Source organism: Moschus berezovskii, chromosome 10 (assembly GCF_049115385.1).
Source record: "Moschus berezovskii isolate FMDL1 chromosome 10, NW_MosBer_1.0, whole genome shotgun sequence".
NCBI classification, from domain to species: Eukaryota; Metazoa; Chordata; class Mammalia; order Artiodactyla; family Moschidae; genus Moschus; species Moschus berezovskii.
In genome coordinates, this window is record NC_142469.1 from 50,676,031 (window position 1) to 50,699,743 (window position 23,713).

The 23,713-nt window shown below is 35.3% G+C and overlaps 1 protein-coding gene across 3 annotated transcripts in view; it reads right to left on the reverse strand.

The window, feature by feature from the left end:
* The window catches only part of LIN28B (lin-28 RNA binding posttranscriptional regulator B), a 125,029-nt gene that overhangs the window by 27,408 nt on the left and 73,908 nt on the right, over window positions 1–23,713 (reverse strand). For all 3 annotated transcript variants that reach the window (XM_088840931.1, XM_055433474.1, XM_088840932.1), the window contains exon 3: window positions 20,410–20,594. In XM_088840931.1, the coding sequence (XP_088697057.1) occupies window positions 20,410–20,594 (185 nt within the window). The remainder of the gene's footprint in view (window positions 1–20,409; window positions 20,595–23,713) is intronic.

Below are 23,713 nucleotides of genomic sequence, written 5' to 3' on the forward strand. Positions count from 1 at the left end.
GTCTTTATCAAGAAGACATTACTAAAATGTAGGTAGGATAATGTGTGGGTCCACTGAGACTGTCTCACACACTGAAATCATCTAACATTCCTACACAATAGTTAACTACCCCTTCCCATTACTGACTAAAGTGTCGAAGAGATAATAAAAAACCCTTCCCATCACTGACTACCATTTGTAAGGAAAATAACCAAATCTCCCCCACAAATTTACAAACATCTTCTGTGTGATAGAACTGTGCTCATAAAGAACCTCTGATCTAAGAGAAATAACAAAGGACTGAAAATATGATCATGAGCAAAAGGCAAACAGATTCAAAAAATAAACAGAATACCTAGAAAATTTTTAAAATGTAATTGGAACTAAAAACTAAATGGATGTTTCAAAAAGTAGATCAGAAACAGCTGAAGAGAACATTAAGGACTTCTGCTTCCAACAACATGACCAACCAGGTTCTCTAAACAATGCACAGATTAAAACAAACAGAAAATAAAGGTACCGGCCTCCCCAAATAAAAAGGTAAAGTTAGAGCAAGGAGCAGTGAGCTGTAAGCAAGCTGGAAAGGCAGGGCTTCCCTAAAGATGAATAATATTACTGCTCTAATAGGTGACTAGACTGAGTCATAGGCCCTGCTGCACCTAACTGTCTTCTATACCAAGGCAAAGATTTTTGAAATCAGTTATAATGATCAAGGCTATGGAAAGCCATAGTTCCAGGCAGAAGCAAACACAATTCCTTCTAGAGGAAAGTTTTCTCACTTGAAGCCTGTACTATTTCCATAGATTATAATCAAACACATATGACCTTATAATCAAAGATGATGAGACACCAGGAAATAAACCACGAGGCAAGTGTCAGTAGAAACAACAATCCACCAAGTTAGATTTCTAAAGTACTTAAATTGTAAAGAACAGCTTATAAAACAGCTAGAGACAAAGTATATAATGAAATAAAAGATGAAGTTATAAAAATGAATAGTCAACAAGAGACTAGCAAAAATAACCAGGTATGTTTGAAAATATAAAGTTCAACAGAACTGTTAGATACCAAACCAATACTGCTGACATTTCAAACTTAGTGGAGTTATAAAACAGCACTTAGACACAGCTAAAGGTTATATTAGTAAACTGGAAAATAAATATGAAGAAATTGCATGGAATACAGCATAGACAGGTAAGATTAAAAATTTAAAAGAGCGTTTAAGAGATACTGAGAATAGAGTAAGAATGTCTAAAGTATATCCTAAACATGTGTAATAAAGAGAGAGGTTCGGAACACAGAGAAAATAAAGGAAAGCAATATTTGAAGAGATAATGGTTGAAAATTATCCAGAAGGGATGAAAAACTTGGAATATACAGATTAAGGGACTATTACTTATACCAAGCAAGACAAACAGAAATGAATCTACATCTATACATAATACACTGAAACTGTAAAACCTAGGACAAAAAGATTTCCCAAGCAGCTAGACAGAAAAATCATCTGCAAAGAAACAGCAACTAGAATGATGGCAGGTATCTTAACTACATTAATGGAAACCAAAAACCAGTATCGTAATATCTTTATAATGCTGACAGAAAATATCCGTTAGTTAGAAATGCATACCCTGTGAAACTAGTTTTTAGGAATCAGAGTAAAATAAAGATACACTGAGATGAAAACAACAGAGTTTACTACAAACAGGTGTACTTATGGAAAATTCCAAAAGATATATTCTGAGAAAAATTATCCCAGAAGGAAAGTCAGAGATGTAAAAAAAAATGAGTATACAACTCATTAAGCATGTATGTAACAATGACTGATATAAAAATTATAATAATGATAATAATTATTTATAAGGTCAAAATATAAAAATTGAAAATAACCTAAAGGTTTAGAGGAGATTCCTAGGCTTCACTCTAGTATTATTGTTTGCTGGAAAGGAATCAAAAGCAGAAATAATACTAAAAATATTTAACACTTATTACATCATGGATAGTAGCCAATCAGAATGATCAATAAAATAAACAGAATGACGACTATACCAGTGCATTACTGATGAACATCAGCCTTAGTTAAGCTGAGGACTAACTTTAGACTTTGTTAACTTATGTTAAGCATGGTAGAATTTCAAGGGAATCATAAAAGACTTGAAATACACTGTATAACTTCTATACAACTGAGGGGGAAAGCTGAAAGAAACAAAGAGAAAATGATTGAAACGTCAATCAAGGAAAGGAGAAAGGAAAACAACATAAAAAAATAAAAAGAAAAAAATCCAGAGTGAATAGACAGCACAAAACCTATAGTAAAAAGATATCAATAACAGCATTAAATGTGTACAGACTATATGTACAAGTTTAAATACTGAACTGTTAAACTAGATTTCATAATATAAAAATCAGATATATGTTTATAAGGAACATATAAAACAAAATAATATAAACAGATTGAAAAGAAAGAGATGGAAGAAATTATATTAGATCTTATATATATCCCCTCCAACTGCAGATAGTGACTGCAGCAATGAAATTAAAAGACGCTTGCTCTTTGGATGGAAAGTTACAACCAACCTAGATAGCATATTGAAAAGCAGAAACATTACTTTGCTGACAAAGGTCCATTTAATCAAAGCTATGGTTTTTCCAGTAGTCATGTATGGATGTGAGAGTTTCTTTTCTATAAAGAAAGCTGAGCGCCAAAGAATTGATGCTTTTGAACTGTAGTGTTGGAGAAGACTCTTGAGAGTCCCTTGGACAGCAAGGAGATTCAACCAGTCCATACTAAAGGAAATCAGTCCTGAATATTCATCGGAAGGATTGATGCTGAAGTTGAAACTCCTATGTTTTGGCCACTTGATGCGAAGAACTGACTCATTTGAAAAGACCCTGATGCTGGGAAAACCTGAAGGCGGGAGGAGATGGGGACAATAGAGGATGAGATGGTTGGATGGCATCACCGACTCACTGGACATGACTTTCAGTAAACTCCGGGAGTTGGTGATGGACGGGGAGGCCTGGAGTGCTGCAGTCCATGGGGTTGCAAAGAGTCAGACATGAGTGAGAGAACCGAACTGAACTGATCCCCTCCAAGGGGCTTCCCAGGTGGCTCAGTGGTAAAGAATTCACCTGCCAATGAAGGAGACATGGGTTCCATGCCTGGTCTGGGAGGATCCCCACATGCCACAGGGCAACTAAGCCCATGCACCTGTGCTCTAGAGCCTGTGAGCGCCAACTACTAAGCCCATGTGCCACAACTACTGAAGCCTGTGTTTCCAGGAGCCCATGCTCTGCAACAAGAGAAGCCACCACAATGAGGTGCCTATGCACCGCGACTTTAGAAAGTAGCCCCTGCTTGTTGCAACTAGAGAAAAAAGCACACAGCACTGACAGCCCCGCAGAGTCAAAAATAAAAATAATAAATAAATAAAATTACATATATATATATATATATATATGGTAATCAAGGTTAAATAAAGTTTTAAGAGTGATACTGTAATCCAAAATGACTAGTACCATTGTAAGAGGAAGAAACAGCAGGATGTGAGGACATAGTGAAAAGGCACCATCTGCAAGCCAAGGACAGATGCCTCGGGAGAAACCAAACCTGCCTTGATCTTTATACCTTGATCTTAGACTTTTAGCCTCTAGAAGTGTGAGAAATAAATTGTTATTTGAACCAACCATCTGTGTATTTGATTATGGCAGTTTTAGCAGACTAGAACATCAGACAAATATTAACCAAAAGAAAGCTGATTTTATTGATATTTAAGACTTGATGCTTTTGAACTGTGGTGCTGGAGAAGACTCTTGACCAGTCCATTCTAGAGGAGATCAATCCTGGGTGTTCATTGGAAGGACTGATGCTAAAGCTGAAACTCCAATACATTGGCCACCTCATGCGAAGAGCTGACTCACTGGAAAAGACTCTGATGCTGGGAGGGATTGGGGGCAGGAGGAGAAGGGGACGACAGAGAATGAGATGGCTGGATGGCATCACCGACTTGATGGTCATGAGTTTGAGTGAACTCCGAGAGTTGGTGATGGACAGGGAGGCCTGGCGTGCTGTGATTCATGGGGTCGCAAAGAATCAGACACGACTGAGCGACTGAACTGAACAGTAAAAATATACTTTGAGGCAAAAATATATTCTTAGGAATAGAGGAGGATGCTACATAATGAAAAGTAGTTCAATTTACAAGTGCTTCTATACATACATACAAAAATGGAGAAATATAGAGGGAGAAATTCACAAATTCACCACTTTAGATCCTAATTATGTAAATCACCTGAAGAGGACATTTTGCAGTTATTTAGAAGAAATTTGAATATGGTATGGGTTTCAGTTAAGATGAAAATGTGTAACAATGAAAAATAGATAAATGACTAAAAATTATCAGATTATAAAAGAACCATATATTTAGGCAAACATGGATACATACATATGTAGACAAACACCCACACACAGACACTGGAAATATTTACCAATCACTAGTTATATACCACAATAGATATACAATAATAAGGAATATCAGATCCTATTCTCATGCATTTTATACGTCAAAGTAACTCAGATTGTAGGTCTCATGGCCTTCTGATCCTTCTATGACACACGCTTCTCTGAAACTTTTAAAAAAGTCCTTTGACAGAACTGAACACAAACTAGAACAAAACATTCTTTAATAATTCAATTATAACTAGATGTCCCCTGATTATCTGTTTCTTAAAGACTGAGTTATAATCGACATACAACATTATAGTAGTTTCAGGTGTATAACATAATGACTCAACATTTTATATATTATGAAATGACAACCACAAAAGGCTAGTTAATATCCATTACAGAGTTACAAAATATTTTTCCTGTGATGACAACTTTTAAGATTTACTGTTTTGGGAGGGAGGTGGGAGGGGAGTTCAGGATATGGAACACATGTACACCCGTGGCGGATTCATGTCAGTGTATGGCAAAACCAATACAATATTGTAAAATAATTATCCTCCAAAAAATAAATAAATAAAAAGACAAAAAAAAAAATGTACTCTCTTAACAACTTCCCATTATAAGTGTTTTTTTTTCCATTTAGATATACCTACTTAGCCTAGATGAGTCCTACATACCTTTTACATCATTTGTAAAACAGTCTTACATTTTATACCAGGTATTGAATTTCCGAATAAAACAAAGTGGCTAAATCAACATTTCTCAGATATTTTGGTGATCTATATCTGATTTAAGAAACAAATTTTTAAAAAATTAGTGAGGCCTATAATTGACCTGATAATATAAAAACAGTGATTTTAAAACATTAAAACCCACTTAGTATTGATCAAAATTATAACTACAAAAAATGCCAAATAGAAGGAAAACAGTTCATGAATGAAAGAATATGGAAGCTTCAGATTTTTAAAGCAGCAGTACTAGATAGCAAGGACATTGTACACTGACCATTTGGTGGCATGTGGTAAAGTTTACAGATCTGATTTCTGGCCAGGTTTTGCTTAGCATCCAACCAACTGGACTTTGAAAAGAAGCCTGGCCATGCACGACAAGACATCAGACTTCCTTCCTGAGCCAAAAAATGAGTGATTTTTTAAAAGCACGGCTCAAGTGTTTGCCCCTGGGTTGGGAAGATCCTCTGGAGAAGGAAAGGGCAACCCATTCCAGTATTCCTGCCTGAAAAATTCCATGGGCAGAGGAGCCTGGCGGGCTACAGTCCACGGGGCCACAAACAGTTGTACACGACTGAGCATACAAGTGTTTGCAGACATGATAGCATAATTTAAAATGAATGGGTAAAGGATCACTCAGTATTTAATTAAACAGATCTACCTATATAAAATATACCTAGAATAGACAAAGAAACAAACGAAGCCTTCAGTTACTCCCATAATTTTCAGTCTGTGATGAGATTATTTATCTGCTTTTCCTGTTTCTACTTTTAACAGTTTAACTGCTATACATAAACATGTATAGAATTTTTGTTCTATAGAATTATTGTTCCCTTTACTTAAAAAAGTCTACTTATTTATTTGGCTGTATTGTGGCACATGGGATTTTATATCTTCATTGCAGTATGTGAGTTTCTTGGTTGCGGCATGTGGGATCTAGTTCCCTGATCAGGGATCAAAGCCAGGCCCTCTACATTGGGGATACGGAGTCTTAGCCACGGGACCACCAAGGAAGTCCCCTCCCTTCTGTCTAACATCTTTCTAATACACAGAGATCCAAATTTACTTATTACATAAAGGTAAATTATTTTTAACGGATATTAAACTGTTGCTATTAAAGTGATATCCAATAAATGTATAATTCTTAGAGCATGAAAAAAACAGATCAAGGTATATAACGTAATAGTTTACAGCTATGATCAGACTTATGACTCTATTATGAAAATTTAAATTTCTATTTATAGTATTGTTCCTCAGATTTATCAATTGTAAAGCTGGGATTCCTGTACCTCAGGAATGAATAATATGACTTGAATTCCTATCAAAATACCAGTGGGATTCTCTTGGTAGTGACCGGAAGACCTGACAAAGAGATTTAAAGTTCATCCAAGAGCTACAAGAATATTTTAGAACAGTAATGAAGGGAGATTTGTTTTCTATGTATTAAAAGGTATTAAAAATACAGAGAAATAAAGACAACTGGTTGAAGAAAAATCAAAACAAACAATACAAAATTAGAGTCCTGAAACACACACACTAGAAATAATAATAGAAGAAATCATTGTATAACAAAAGAGACTTCATAAATTAATAGAGTTCAAACAAGAGATGCTGAGTATGGGGAAATTTAGAATGAAGCTTTATTTTAGGTAAATTTTCGAATCAAATTTTAGTTGGATTTAAGAGTTAAAATGTGAGAGTTGGACTGTGAAGAAAGCTGATCGCCGAAGAATTGATGCTTTTGAACTGTGGTGCTGGAGAAGACTCTTGAGAGTCCCTTGGACTGCAAGGAGATCCAACCAGTCCGTTCTAGAGGAGATCAATCCTGGGTGTTCATTGGAAGGACTGATGCTAAAACTGAAACTCCAATACTTTGGCCACCTCATGCGATGAGTTGACTCACTGGAAAAGACTGATGCTGGGAGAGATTGGGGGCGGGAGGAGACGGGGACGACAGAGAATGAGATGGCTGGATGGCATCACCGACTAGATGGACATGAGTTTGAGTGAACTCCGGCAGTTGGTGATGGACAGGGAGGCCTGGCGTGCTGTGATTCATGGGGTCACAAAGAGTCGGACACGACTGAGCGACTGAACTGAACTGAACTGAAGAGTTAAAAGAAATAAACCAGAAAAAAATGTAGATCAGTATTTATCTGATATATAAGAAACAAAGAAACAAAATGCAGGAACTCAACAAATGAAAGAGCAATAAAATTAGATATGCCAAAAATTATCAGAGACGAAGTAGAATTATTATTTGTAGGTGAAAACATTTCATACACGGGAAACCATAAATGCTTTGAAAAATTATTAAACAAAATCAATTCTATTTAGAAAAAAAGATGATAAAAATAAAAGAAGGAAAAACTGTCACTTTTAATAGTACCCAGACACATACACAATGATAATATAACCCAGGATAGCTTTTAGACGTGTTTACTTTTCTTTTATGCTAACCAAGTATTCATTTTCTCTATTTAGGTCCTGCATATTTCTTATTAATATTTGTTGCTAAGTGTTTTCATGTTTTGTTCCTTTGGTAAATTAAATATATTCTTCCGTAAGCAGAGGAAGATACAGCTTCTCTCCTCTGCCCTCCATCCCCTCATCTCCCTATCTCCCTCAGCAGAAGGGTCATGTTTTCAGTTTCCTGACAGCTCAGAAGAGCAGAAACTACACCTTTCACAGCTCAGAGATTTGCCTCTACACAAGAACTGCTAAAAGGCAGCTCTGTATTCTTGTTGAGGGAAGGAAAACCATGACCTGAGAAATACACAGCAGGGAGAAAAACATACAGACAATGTAATCTGATGAACACACACCTTTAGAAAACGCATGCACTGAAATTTCTCTGAAGAAAATTTTAACCTAAACCAGCTAGTTTAGAACAGGAGGGAAAAGTCTGGTTGGAACTAAAAGCATGATTTTAAATGTAAATAGAAAGTACAGCGAAGGGAGCAAGTAACACCTGAGAACTCAATATTCTGGAAGTTCAAGAGGGACAATCTTACAACAAAAAGTAAGACAGGAGATGGAAATGCTAAGGAAAGAAGAAACTTTAAAGGCCAATTTTGGAACTAATGGTTGAATAAAAGGGCTCTAGAAAGAGAAAAAGGAAACGAAATATGTGAACAAATTACAGGAAAAAATTTCTAAACACATAAAGAAATGGATATTTAGCACAGGGAACCCTGTTTTTGTACTACGACTTTATCAGTGAAGGAAGTACGATGTTTTACATTATGGTACAAGTTCCTAGTGTTGAAGAACGGAAGCAAACAGTTTGCAGACCTGCTTCTCTGGATAGCACTGTTTTATGGATATCAATTGTTTTTGCCTAACTCATCCAACATTTCTTTTCATAATAGCACTTTGGTTTCTTTTGGAGACTTCTCTTTCCTCTACTTTAAATTCGTATGGTTTGGATAGGGCTCACCTCACTCCTCAGCTCAAGGGTAGGCAAATGACTTCCGTCTAACAAATCAGGGTCCCGCATTACAGGTTAGCCATAGACTCAGTCCTGGGCTTCTGCTAGAACTGCTGTTAATTCTGTCTCTCCTGGCATGTGGATTGAGCACTTCAATTCAGATGTATCTAAAGCTATTCTAATTCTTGGCATTATAAAATTATGTGTTAATACCTTTCCTCTTTTCCTCCTTAAGGAGGAACCAGTGGTTTGCAAACTTCAGAGCACATCAAAATTACCTGGAGGGTTTGTTAAAAAATAAAAGACAGACTGCTGAGGTCCACATCCTGAGGTAAAGCTTGATGAGGCCCGAGAATCTGCATTTCTAACAATATTTCCATGTAATGCTGGTACAGCAACCACTGCCTTTATGAGCTGGTTCATATTACTTATACCAGAAAGATTAGTAACCAACATATCTCCAGCCAGATGAAAAACAATGAAATAATCCTTGAAGCAAAAACGAAAGTGTTAGTTACTCAGGCAAGTCCGATGCTTTGCGACCCCATGGACTATAGCTCACCAGGTTTCCCTCTCCATGGAATCCTCTAGGCAAGAATACCTGAGTGGGTAGCCATTCCCTTCCCCAGGGGATCTTCTTGATCCAGGGATCAAGCCAGAGTCTCCTGCACTGCAGGAAGATTCTTTACCCTCTAAATCACCACAAAGCAAAATGAATACTAAAATGAAAATTTTAAGTTATCTAGAAAATAATTAGAAATTCATACCAAAAACTATGCAACACAGTGAAGCTTTTCTTAAAGGAATACTTAAGTGAAATCTTTATTGTTAATAAAAATAATGACTAAGAATAAGTTAAATACTCAACTTCAGAAAATAGAAAAATATAATAAAATTAACAAAAGCTGAAGACTTTTTACTGTAAGATCTGAAAGTAAAGAAGTGGAGAAAACCAACAAAAGCAGCAGAAACTATAAACAAGATAAAAGCTAATTCCTTGAAAAGGTAAATCCTCAAGAATCCTGAAAAGGAAGAAAGAAAATAAAAATGTAAAATCCTAGAGATTATTAAAATCCAACTGCATAATGGAAGAGACTAAAAGAATTAAGAGACTCCTATTGCAACTTTATGGCTATATATACTGGTGGCACTAGTGGTAAAAAATCCATCTGCCAATGCAGGAGATGCAAAAGTCGAGTTCAGTCACTGGTCAGAAAGATCCCTTGTAGGAAGAAATGGCACACCACTCCAGTATTGTTGCCTGGAAAATTCCATGGGCAGAGGAGCCTGGTGAGCTGCACTCTATGGGGGCACGAAGAGTCGGATGGGACTGAGCACATGAGAAAATATAAAGGAAGTAAATAATTCCCCAGCAAAATATACGAAATTTGACCAATAGGAAGCACAAAAACCTAATTAAAAAGACTCTGAAAATTAAATTTTTTTAACTACAAAAGGCAAAGAAGGGGCTTAGATGTTTTGTAGCTCCTTTCTATAAACTTCTAAGCTGCGGGCTCCAAGTCATTTTGATCACACACACTTATCAGTAAAATATTTTTGAATATCCATCCCAATATACATATATTTGTTTGTATTCATAAAGCAGATACATGTGAAAGGCGCTCAGTTGTGTCTGACTCTTTGCGACCCCATGGACTATACAATCCATGGAATTCTCCAGGCCATAATACCATAGTGGGTAGCCTTTCCCTTCTACAAGGGATCTTCCCAACCCAGGGATTGAACCCAGATCTCCTGCATTACAGGTGGATACTTTACCAGCTGAGCCATGAGGGGAGCCCAAATCAGATGCATGCTACTATACATAATAAAACAGAAAATAAATAAAACAGTATCAAGACATATTTGTTTCATGTATAAAGAAAATGAATCTATTATCTTATCTATCTATTAGAGTGTAGATTTTCCAATTTGGAGACCAGTACTTTAGTTCATGGGGCTTCCCTGATCGCTCAGTGGTAAAGAATCCACCTGCCAATACAGGAGGCCTGGGTCTGATCTCTGTGTAGGGAAGTTCCCCTGAAGAAGGAAATGGCAACACACTCCCGTATTCTTGACTGGGAAATCCCATGGAAAGAAGACTGGCAGGCTATAGTCCACAGGGTCGCAAAAGAGTTGGACACAACTTAGTGATTAAACAACAACAACTTTAGTTCTTATGTATATTAAAATCCCTCACAACACAGAAATAGACAGAAACCTCCCTAAAACATGAAATAAAGTATACTTAATAATAAAATATGATGAGGAAAACACATTTTAAAGCCCAAGTTCATGAAAACAAATAAACATTATGAAACTGAATACATTAACAGATTAAATCTGAAATTTAATAAAATTAAATTTTAATTTTTAAATTAAAATTGAAATATCGATATTTTAAAAGTAATCCAGATTGATAAAGGTAGCTGTTTATTTGCTCATTTTCTGTTGGGCTTTTACTTCTTTTTGATTTGTAGTCCTTTATACATTATGGATATTAATTCTTTCATGCTACACGCATTACAAATATCTTTTCCCACCCTATATTGTATTTTCTGACTTGGTTTACACTGTTGGTGCTGGACTATTTTATGTCAATTTGGTTATGTTCTATACTTCCCAGAGTCTTTTTCCTGGATTATTCCAGGTTGAATAATATTGCATGGATCACTCTGCAACTTGCTTTATTATTCAACATTATAGTGAGATTTTTAAAAGCAGTCCAGATTGATAAAGGTAGCTGGAGTCAGCCAAAAGAGAAACTGGTATCCTACAAGAGAGCAAAAATAAAGCCGAAGCCACAGCTCTTGGAAGGGTATCGTGGTGAGACACAGTGGCCCACATAGGCCTGCCCAGCAGGTCCTAGAGTGTCCTCTGTACCTAGCTCGTCTTCCCAAATTCGGCCCTGTTGACCATCAGCCTGACACCATCACTTGTTTGCAAACCCAGAGCATGTGCATGCTCAGTGACTTAATCATGTCCGACTCAGATCCCATGAGTTCTTTGCAAACCCAGAGAGGTGTGGCAACACAGGGGCAGCAGATTCCACAGCTCTTCCCAGTTCCTCTGCAATACTAGATATGCTTGGCTTTTCGGATTTCCCTGCAAGCTCTGATTTGTCTATCTAGTTCAGGGCTTCTGAAGACTGGTTAGTGAATAGTTCTCTAATGCGCTGACTCTGCCTTTCCCCACCAACTCTCCCACATTTGTCTAAGTTCTAAATCTTCGGTTTTCATAACCCTTATAGTGGTACTATCTTCCTGACAGAAATCTTTGCCAGGTAGAAATTTTGAATTCTGAAGTAGTCAATTTAACCTTATCCTTTACAGTTTGTGTGTTCTGGGTCTTGTTTAGGAAAATTAAAATCTTTCCCAAATCTAAGAGCTGTAAGTTTGGCTTTACACTTTTAGATCCTTAAATATCAGAGTTTAAACAGACAATTTCTACTTACTGTGAGTTGCTTCTGGACCTTTATTTTCCCCAGTAGGCATTACTTTACTGTTTATTTTGATTAGAATAAAACAGCAATCAGAAAATCAACCTAAAATTGTGATTATTTGCCACTTGGCTTCTGACCATGTTTATCAGTCATCTTGGGAGACCTATGCAGCGCCAAATGAAACTCAGCCCACACAATGTCTTGTGGAGGGTGATGAGAACGGCACATTGTCTGCCTGGTCTGAACAGAGGTCACAGCAGGGAGAGCATCTGCTAAGATAATGTGAATGAAGGAAACAACCATAATTGCCTCATTAAGAGATCTCTAGCCAAGTAATCACAAGAAGAAAGGAAACACCCTAAAATTAAGTATATAATAAGGAAAATTTAGGGGAGAATAAAAAATGCAGGAGAATTAAGGAGACTTGAGTATTCCATTGGTGTTACTAATTTCCTTAGTTACTGTATGAATGAATGGAAATGTGGACTCAACATTTCAGTTATTCAACTCTAGTCCTTGTCAGTTATTAGTAGGGAAGCAGAAGATGCAAACTCACAGCTGTCCAGGCTACAAACAAATGTAAAAGGGTGGTGGGAATTGCTTACTACAGACCAAAACTTAGGAATTAACATTTAAAAGTCTATTTTGAAATTACAATGAAAAGCATATAATTAAAGACATAAGCAGGAAAGAGGTAAAATATAAAAGAGCAAAGTCTAGGAACAAGGGGGAAAAAAAAAGGAAATTGTCTCCGCTTAACCAATTTACTTTCTTCTATTTTCTATCTCTACTTTTTAAAAAGAGATTTTTCTTAAAAGTCGATAGCATATAATTACAACTAAGGCCTTGGTCACTTTAAATTATATACAACTGAACATATATTTTATTCAACATGTTGATAAAATAAAATTATTTCACATTCAAAGCTACGGTAAATATGTTCCCAATTTTAATTTAAATTAAGCATCTAAGCTGAATGAAAAACTAAAATGTATTGAAATTGTGACATTTCTTCCTGATATTTCAAAAGATTAAGCTTTATTAATTTGTATTATACAGTTAATAATATATAAATAGAATCTTGAGAATTATGATTATTAAAATTTTCTGATTCCAAAAAACACAGTAAAATTAGCTTGTTACAACCACAAGCCAGGTTTCAAATAAGCAAACTATTTGATGACTTTGATGTTTTGCACCCAAAATGTGCTGGCTAATTTTTCCATTCCATTTACCATTCCAGTCTTTAAACTGCCTTAATCTCCTGCCCTCAGATGTTGACCTTGTAAGAATAGGGGTCATAGGTCAGACTAGACAGACCTCAAAGGATCTGGACTATCAATTCATGCCTGAGAGATTTCTCTTCCACAATAGGAACCTACTAAACAGCAAATTCCTAAATCTAATCACACAAGGATCAGGGTGAAACAGTTATTTATTGGAATTTGTTGATTTACATTTTTCAAACATCTTCAGCATTTTTATTTTTCTTTTGGGAGTAGGTTCTGGGACATAATAAATATGAAAAAAAAACACTGAAAGAACTTTTAATATAAAACAGATATCCTTAATAAAATAGCACCATTAAACCTAGGTATAGCTTCATTATTTCTGGAAATGCTATGTGGATTTCAAAAATATAGCACTAGAATTCCTAACTATAAAGTACCTGGACAACTTCAAATTATACCACAGAGATAATAGTAAGAGATTATTTTGCCATAGAGGTTTGTGGGGAGAGGTGTCCACCAGTCAGTTTTGAGCCCCCTTGCTCTAAAGGTGAATGAGGGCATTAAATAAATATTTTTTCTTTCTAATAGACAAGTGAAAATATACAGTCCTTCAGTGAGGACAAAGTAAATAGATTAAAAACAAAAGCAAAAAAAAAATCATTAAGACTTCGAAACCTTGCAAATTTAAAGAATTTGAAACCACAAAACTAGGACCCGGTAAAAATAACTCTTCTATCATATTGCTTTAATTTTTTTTTAAAGGCAAGTAAGCTCTTCTGAATAGAGAATAATTTAGACATATATAATGAGTTCCTATTTACATTCACCTTGTTCTGGCCATAGATAGATGGTAAATAGAACATAATGTACCATTCTGACGCCATTTTAATACTGAACTATAAGGATTTTCAAATTTCATAATCAATCTTTAAGTCTAAATGAAAAAATCTTAAAAATGATACATTAATAAGTATTTCTATCATGAACAAATGAAAAGAATTTCCTGCACTTCCATGCCAAAAGCAGTAATACTGAACATCGTAACGATTAGCCTTCTTTCTAAACAAAAAACATTTAAACTTCAACTCATGCAGAAAATCAGGAAGCTTACTCATGTGCCAATGCAGTGATGCAAACGTATTACTGCCTGAAATAGAACAAAAGCAACACAATGTTGACATTATTTTCTAAGTTATTTTGTAAATCTCAAGTCAACATTGTTGAAAAGGAACTTGCATTATTATTATGAATAGCACTTCTTGGACTGTGTGGTTGGGTCAAAAGATGTGGAAGGTTCAGGAGAACAAAGAAGATTGTCACTCTGCTAGAAAAAAATCAGAATAAAAGAGGAGGTTTTAAAAAAAAATTAAATTAAGAAAACACAGTTTTATGTATACCCTCAATGTGTATATACCTATCATATATATATGAATTTCAACTATTTTTAAAATTACACATATTTTTGTTCTTTAAGGATTAAAATCATTTAACCTACATATAGAAACATTATTATACCATTTGTTTCAGTTCACATCCTTTATACTAATGTAATACATTCATTAATAGAAACTGAAATTTTATTATATAAAATATTTAATTCTATATTATAGGTTGACATGATTATTTCATATAAATAGGAAAGATAGTGACAAAAAAATCATTCTCCTATCTTCCCCCACAATTTTATTCTGTTAGAGGTCACTTTTTCCCCTCAGAGTAAACTGCAGCTCTTCAAAGAATAAAAAGATACCTAATATAGGCCAGTTTTTGAGAATAAGTTTTTAAATCTTTAATTAACAACAATTTTTATCAGTAGTATAAAGAGAGCTTTTATAAGATCATTAAATCTCTTTACTCTCTGATAATGAACATAAGAAAAAAGTAAACAGCAAATATAAATAAAAAATTATTCCATTTATAATTTCAAGAGAATATTTTAAACAAGGAGGATTTAAAATAAAACAAGTTAACATGTACTGTTATTACATAGCTGGATGCTACTATCAGCATACTAAGCAGCATTCAGCAGAATTAAGACAGAATTAAAAAGTAAACCCTTTCTCTTCTGTTAATAGTTTACTTAAAATTGAAAGAATCTTTAAAATTATTTTTATTTCTTGCCACAGAACATATATCTTCACAAAATATAATTCTATGTATATACATATACAGAACAAATAAGTTCTAAGTGATGAAACCAAATCTGAATGTGTTAAACATATTAATACCATATAATAAAACTTTAAAGTTTTAATCTTTTAACCTGAAATGATAGAAATTAAACTTTTTAATTTAGAAACATTTCAAGAGAAAAGATATAGTTTTCAACAGATGGTGTTTCAACAATTCATGTTATTCAAAGGTGAAAAATGAGCCTAGACTTCAACCTCACACCTCACACAGGGGAAAAAACTTTGCGATTAATCAAATCTGGGGTTAATCAAAGATTTTTTTAAACATGACATAGAGTAAAAGATCGATAAATATCTTTATCAAAATTTAAAACTTATGCTCTGTAAGAGATTGGAAAGATAAACTATAAACTCAGAGGTAAAAATATCTGCAAATCATGTATCTAAGGACTGGTATCCACATTTTATATAAAGAACTCTCAAAATGCAATAATAAGAAAAGAATCCAGTATGAAATGCGCAAAAGGTATGAAAAGACACTTCACTAATGAGGATATAAGGATGACACAAAAACATAAAAGGAGCTAAATATCAGTAAGTATCAGTAGCTACTTGGGAAACAGAAATTCCATGATGAAATATCACCATAGATTAGAATGCTTAAAATTCTGTAAGAAGTACTGACAATGCCTAATGCTGGTCAAGATGCAGAGCAACTGGAATGCTCATATGTTGTTGGAGGGAATTCAAAATGGTACAGTCAGTCTGGAGAAAAATCTGGTAGGTTCTTATAAAGTTAAACATAAACTTACAACCATATTATCCAGCAGCCTCACTCTTAGATAAATGAAAACTTATGTTCACACAGAAACCTGTACACAAATGTTTGCAGCAGCTCTATTCATAGCTGTCAAACTGAAACTACCTAAATGCCTTTTAGTAGATAAGTGCTGTAAGTAGAAACAGTGCTGTTTTCATACAATGGAATACTACTAAACAATACAAAGGAATGAACTATTTCTTCATTCATTCCTTCATTAGCCCCCATTGTCTGTGGGGGATATTAATATATTGCAGCACCCTGAGACCACGAACAACACCAAACCCTATATATAAGATGTTTTTCTATATACACACCTATGATAAAGTTTAATTTATAAATTAGGCATGTGTGCTTAGTCGCTCAGTCCTGTCTGACCCTGCAACCCCATGGACTGCAGGCCAACCAGGCTCCTCTCTCCATGGGGATTCTCCAGGCAAGAATACCAGAGTAGTTGCCATGTCCTTCTCCAAGTGATCTTCCCAACCCAAGAATCAAACCCAGGTCTCCCACATTGCAGGCAGATTCTTTACCATCTGAGCCACCAGGAGATTAACAACAACTAATAAGAGAACCATTATAACAATATAGTATAATAAAAGCTATATGAGGTCTCTCTCACTCAAAACATCTTACTGCATAATTTAATGCCTTTCTCATCTTAACTATGAACTTATGCACTGTGACCATGACTCTTGCAGTTTGGTGTGCAACAGCAGAATTATCACAAACTTCCTTTTCCTTCTCACAATTTCACACACAGAAGACTTCTTCATATTATATATTAGTAACCTTAGCATATGATTTTTTTTCATTAAGTCAAGAACTTTCTCCTTTTCACTTAAAAGAAGCACTTCGTGGATGTTCTTTGGCAAATCCAAATTACCTGCATCACTACTCCTCTTCTTTGGAGCCATTAATAAGTTAAAAAAAGGGTTATATAAACACAAGCACTGCAATATCGTGACAGTCAATCTAGTATACAAGATGGCTACTAAGTGACTAATGACAGTATACGCTGGACAAAGGGGATGATACAGATCCCTGGGAGGACAAAGAAAATGTTGCAAGATTTCATCACATTATTCAGAAGAGTGCACAGTTTAAAACTTATGAATTATTTATTTCTGGAATTTTCCATTTAATGTTTTTGACAGTTGTTGACCATGGATAACTTTCTGGGGTTTCATGAAGCCCCAGAAAGCGAAACTGCAGATAAGAGGGAAATACTGTATTGATACACTCAAAAACTTGGATAAATTTCAAAACCATTATGCTGAGTAAAATAAGTCAATTTCAAAACGTTGCAAATGAACTAAGTCCAAATTAGTAGAAAGAAGAAAATAAAGACCACTAAATAGACAATAGAAAAGATAAATGAAGCTGATATTTCAAAACAATAAATAAAAGAGACAAAGCCTGAGCCAAACTTAAAAGAACTCAAATAAATAAAATTGGAAACGAAAGAGAAGACATTACAACTGATACAACAGAAATACAAAGATTATAAAAGACTACCATGAGCAATTATACACAAATAAATTGGCTTCACTGGTGGCTCGGATGGTAAAGAATCCTCCTGCGAATGCAAGAGACATGAGTTCGATCTGTGGGTGGGGAAAATCCTCTGGAGAAGGAGAGGGCAACTCACTCCAGTATTCTTGCCTGGGAAATCCCAGGAAGAGAGGAGCCTGACGGCCTATAGTCCACGGGGTCGCAAAAGAATTGGACATGACTTAGTGACTAAGCAACAACAACAAATTGAAGAAACTAAAATAAATAGATAAATTCCAAGAAACTTGCAACCTGCCAAGCCTGGATCATGAAGAAAGAAAATCTAAGCATATCAGTTACTAGTAAGAATCAATAATGAAAAGAGACTGAATCAATAATCAAAAACTCACACCTTATCGCTCCAAACAAAATAAACAATTTCTTAATAGAACTCTAATATCAATTCATATGAAAGGTCCCCAAGTCTCCTCTGGCAACCACCAATCTGTTTTCTGTTTACAAGACCTTAGTTTTTACTTTTAGATTCTATATGTTAAGGGGGATTACATAGTATTTGCAAGGTAAATTGTATCATATTTTATCATATACTATTTGATCATATGGTATTTTACTTATATGTATATTATGTAAAAGATACATACAAACACACACATACATATGTATATTTCACAAATTGAAACAGATATTTCCTATCTGAGAAAAAGGATTATTATGGTAAGTATACAAAGAGAATGTGAGAGAACAAGAAATATACTGGTCTCTGCCCCTAGTTCCTGGCACAGAGCTCCTAAAACCCTTGTAATTTCATAAGTGATAAGAACACTAGGAGTATCTCTTTTTCTGGTATCAGTTTTTGACCTCTGTTCCTGACACAGGGCTCTTGAAACTCTTGTAATTTCCTACATGATAGGAGGGTCTTCTGTTTAATGAGGTGACAGACACTGAGTGGGCTCCTAGATGGCTCATGAGTGAGGGCTGGTCACTGGAAAGACCAAGCTATGATCATAAGCTTGGAATTTTTAGCCCTATCCCAATTTTCTTGAGAGAAGTGAAAGGGGCTGAAAATCAAGTCTACGTGATGAAATCTCCATAAAATTTCAAAGGTAAAGATCCAGAGAGCTCCCAAGCTAGCATACACATCTACACTGGGAGGATAAAGCATCCAAAACCCTGCGAACAGAATCTCCTATGCTTGGGACCCTCCTTGACCTCACCCTATGTAAAATATCTCTATCTGTATCCTTTATCTGCTATTATCATAATCTTTAATAAACTGGTAAATGTAAGGGTTTCTCTAAGTTCTGTGAACTGCTGTAGCAAATTAATCAAACCTGAAGAGGGGGTTTTGGAAACCTCTGATTTACAGCCAGCTCAGAAAGAAGTTGCAAGGAAATCGGCATCTGAAATATGGTAGGATGGTCCTGTAAGACTGAGCCCTTAACCTGTGGGACCTGATATTATCTCCAGGTAGATGTTGTAAGAACTGAGTTCAACTGTAGAACATCCAGCTGGATTGTGGAGAATTGCTTGGTGTGGGGAAAATCCTCCACACATTTGGTGATCAGAAGTTAAATGTTCTGTGTAAAAGTAATGGAGACATGAAGGAGGGAAACATAACATGGAAGAACTGAGTTTTTCCCAGCATAGGAAAGAGGAAAACTGAGATTTTTCTTTTCTAAAGAAAGAACTTACAAATCAACAATAACAAACGAACATCTCAGAAGAAATAAGCAAAGGACAAAGAACATGCAATTCATAGAAGAAAAAAATAAAAATGAAAATTAACATATGAACATGTTTTAACCTTAGTCAAAGGATGCAAAGGAAAAAAATAAGCTGGATTTCTTAACCTATGTAATTGGCAAAAATTTAAAAGATGACATTATTCAATCAACAGTCCCACTTTTAAAGGGGTTATCCATTGACCTTATTTCTGAAGAACAGTGTGGAAATAGATAGCAAAATTTTAAAGGGCATAGTCTCTGATCCAGATTTTTCAGTATTAGGTATGTATCCCTTAATGACAGAATCAGACAATTTTTTAAATGTACATATAAGCATTCTTACTACAGTGCTATTGGTAAATTAAAAATATTGGAAATAGCCTAAATTTAACAATTACATAAATTTAACAGAGACTTGTTTAAATTTTGTTACATTCACACAGTGGGAATTTATGTAGAAGAGACATGAAATGTCCCACAATACATTGTTAAGTGAAAAAAAAATGCAAAATCAAAAATATTGTACATATATCATGATTCCCCCCCACCTGTAGTTAAGATATTTGGTGATTTTTTTATATTTGAATTTTCAGTAGTGAATTATCTTTCAAAATGGACAAAACAGTAAGTGTATTCTCATTTGAAAAAAACAGGTGAAGTGTTAGGATGTACTGAGGGGCACCTACCTCCGTCTATTGGGAACTTCACCTCTCTGAATAGTCTGGTGGAAATTGTGGTTAAGGGACTGCCCAGTGTCTAATGCTAAAGGCTCAGTTAAATATATTCTTCAGAGTTCAAATTGCAAGACAGTCTATATTTCTGATAAATTCTATTCAAACACTCAGTGGTGGCATTTTATTTTATTGTGGCTAGATTTAATAGCATAATAAAAATATAAAGTGAGATTTCAGAAATCTTTTCCAAATAAAATAAACTCACAGACTAACAAAGTAAAATGATTACCTGTCTCCCTTTGGTTTTCTTTTTTGTAGTGTCTTCCCTTTGGGTCTTCTTTCACTTCCTAAACAGGGACTCCCACCAGGTCCTGTTACCCGTATTGATTCAAGGCCTTTGGAAGATTTTTTAAATGTGAATTCCACTGGTTCTCCTTCTTTTAGGCTTCTAAATCCTTCCATGAATAATTTGCTCTGAGAAAAGCAGAAGAAGAGAGAAAAAGAGATTATGATTATTATTAAAGCTTTATAAATTATCTCATGATTTTAAGATTAACATATCAAGACATCTCCAGTTATTCATTATTAAGTATAAAATCATTTTTTTTCAAGTTCAGTGAAAGGGATACCATTTAAAAGTTGCCTATTGTAATAATGTTGGCAGTGAAAGAATAAACTCATACCATTTCATAAGGAATCTGCCAGCTTCTGCTAATGCAGGAGATGCAAGAGACAATGATTGAATCAGTGGACTGGGGAGATCTCTTGGAGATGGAAATGCCAACCCACTCCAGTATTCTTGCTGGGGAAATCCCATGGTCAAGAGCCTGGAGGACTAGTCCATGAGTTCACAAAGAGTCTAAAGGGGACACAGCGACTAAACAACAATCACCCTAAAGTCCACCAATGGGGAACTGATTAAATACATTATAATAAAGCTATATAATGTAATACCACTGAGTCATTAAAAAAATCTACATGTATTAATGCGGGCAAGATAAATACGTAATACTGCTGAGTAAAAAAATTAAGGGGAAGAACAGTGTATACCTACCATAATATTGTCTATACAGAGAAGTTTTTAATATAGTTATGGGGTCTGGAATAACTGACAGCAAATTATAAACAGTCATTTTCTCCAATCTTTTTGGGGGGAAAAGTGGGAAAGCTCTTGGACACACACTTATTGTACCGTTATAGCTATTTTTTTTTAATTTGAAAGATAACTTGACTTTCTAAAAAATTTCCTGATTGGAAAAATGTAACTTAGGTTACAAATAATAATCAGCTCTTTCAAACTATGTGCCAATTCAAACAATAATGATTAAATCATTTTCTAATTTTATTTTTCCTAATTCCCTCATGTGCATTTAAAACATCTAGTTTCAAGTACCACACAGAAGTTCTTAAAGACGTTTTTGAATTTGGGGGAAAAAAGGAAGCCAATCTGAATATGGTAGGTAGAAGACCCTGATTCAAGTACAATTCTTTAAGTCAACAATCATGCAACTTTGAATGAGTCAATTATCTCTTTTTTGAATTTATCTGTAAATTTAAGGAACAGTGTTCTGAGGAACAATGGTTCAGAAAAAAGATTTCATGAGAAAAGGATGGTGGTAAAATAAATCTGTGAATTGCTGCTAAATGTAGTTTCCTCTTCAGTTCAGTTCAGTCGTTCAGTCGTGTCTGATTCTTTGCGACCCCATGAATCACAGCACACCAGGCCTCCCTGTCCATCACCAACTCCCGGAGTTCACTCAAACTCATGTCCACAGAGTCGGTGATGCCATCCAGCCATCTCATTCTCTGTCGTCCCCATCTCCTCCCGCCCCGAATCCCTCCCAGCATCAGAGTCTTTTCCAGTGAGTCAACTCGTTGCATGAGGTGGCCAAAATATTGGAGTTTCAGCTTTAGCATCAGTCCTTCCAATGAACACCCAGGATTGATCTTTAGAATGAACTGGTTGGATCTCCTTGCAGTCCAAGGGACTCTCAAGAGTCTTCTCCAGCACCACAGTTCAAAAGCATCAATTCTTCAGCGATCAGCTTTCTTCACAGTCCAACTCTCACATCCATACATGACCACGGGAAAAAACATAGCCTTGACTAGACGGACCTTTGTTGGCAAAGTAATGTCTCTGCTTTTTAATATACTATCTAGGTTGGTCATAACTTTCCTTCCAAGGAGTAAGCGTCTTTTTCTTCCCCTCTAAGTTTCCTCTTAGTTGGATCATGTATGTGTGTATGTGTGTGCTCAGTTGCTCAGTCATGTCCAACTCTTCTCAACCCCATGGATTGTGGCCTGTCAGGCTCCTCTGTCCATGGGATTCTCCAGGCAAGAATACTGGAGTGGGTTGCCATTTCCTCTGCCAGGAGATCTGCCCAACCCAGGGACTGAACCCAGGTCTCCTGAATCTCCAACACTGTAGGCAGATTCTTTACTGCTATTAGCTTATTTAAGTCTCTGATATTTCATACCATTCCCAGCTCCACTAAAAAATCTTGTTTAACAATGTTTAACCCAGCAAATTCTCAACTTAATTGTTCCCAGAGACCTTTCTTAGATATAACTACAGATGACTAACATACTTAGACAAATGCTGAATTAGAGAAGTCTCTAACTTTCCCAAGTTATGACTCTAAAGGCAGCTAAATAATTACATATAACCAAATAATTACATGGAAAAGATAAAACCAACACTTCAAATTCCAATGCAAAAGGAGAATACTTATTGTGAAAGTAATACAACACACAAAACAGGGTTTTTTTGGCCACTAAATTATTTTAATTGAAGGATACTTGCTTTACAGAATTTTGTGATTTTCTGTCATACATCAACAAGAATCAGTCATAGGAACACCCATGTCTCCTCCCTCCCGAAACTCCCTCCTCATCCCACCCTTTTAGGTTATCATAGAGCCCCCAAAACAGGTTGTTTTTTTAAAACAAGTTTCTCATGCAGGTAATCTGACACTGAGAAGTCCTTTATGTGGAAGTATAATTGGGCAGCACTTTTTCTATTCTCTGATGCTATGTAGGAATCATAAGAAAAAAAAAATCACAACTGCCTATACACTATACAGTTGTTTAAAAATTGTTTTTACAACTTTATACAGTGTTTCCAATCTTCTATTTTTTTCTCCTAAGCTCCCTCCTCACTAATTATAAATAGTCCTTTACTTTCATTCCCTTTCTCACTCCCCACTCTAGAAAGTGCAGATTATCAACTCAGATGAAGTGGAGCATAGGTCAACTACTACAATTAACAGAAGGGAGAAATAGCAGTTTTAATTAGAGCTATCATATGCTTATGCTTTGTTTGCATAATCAAAATTCTGTCACTTATTTCCTCATAGTTCCTAGTATATGGGTGCACTTAATTTGATTTCATTTTCTACTATTACAATTCTTGATATGGATCATTTGTAATTGAACTGCTTTTCCAAATCTAAAGTAAAATCCTGCTCTTACTTCTATTCTTCATGATAGTCTGAAAAAAAACTTTTTTCCATTCTATCTTATACTCCCTTCCTTCCCCAAATGAGCACACAAGGCAATTTGGATTCACAATAATTGACCAAAAATAAAAAAAT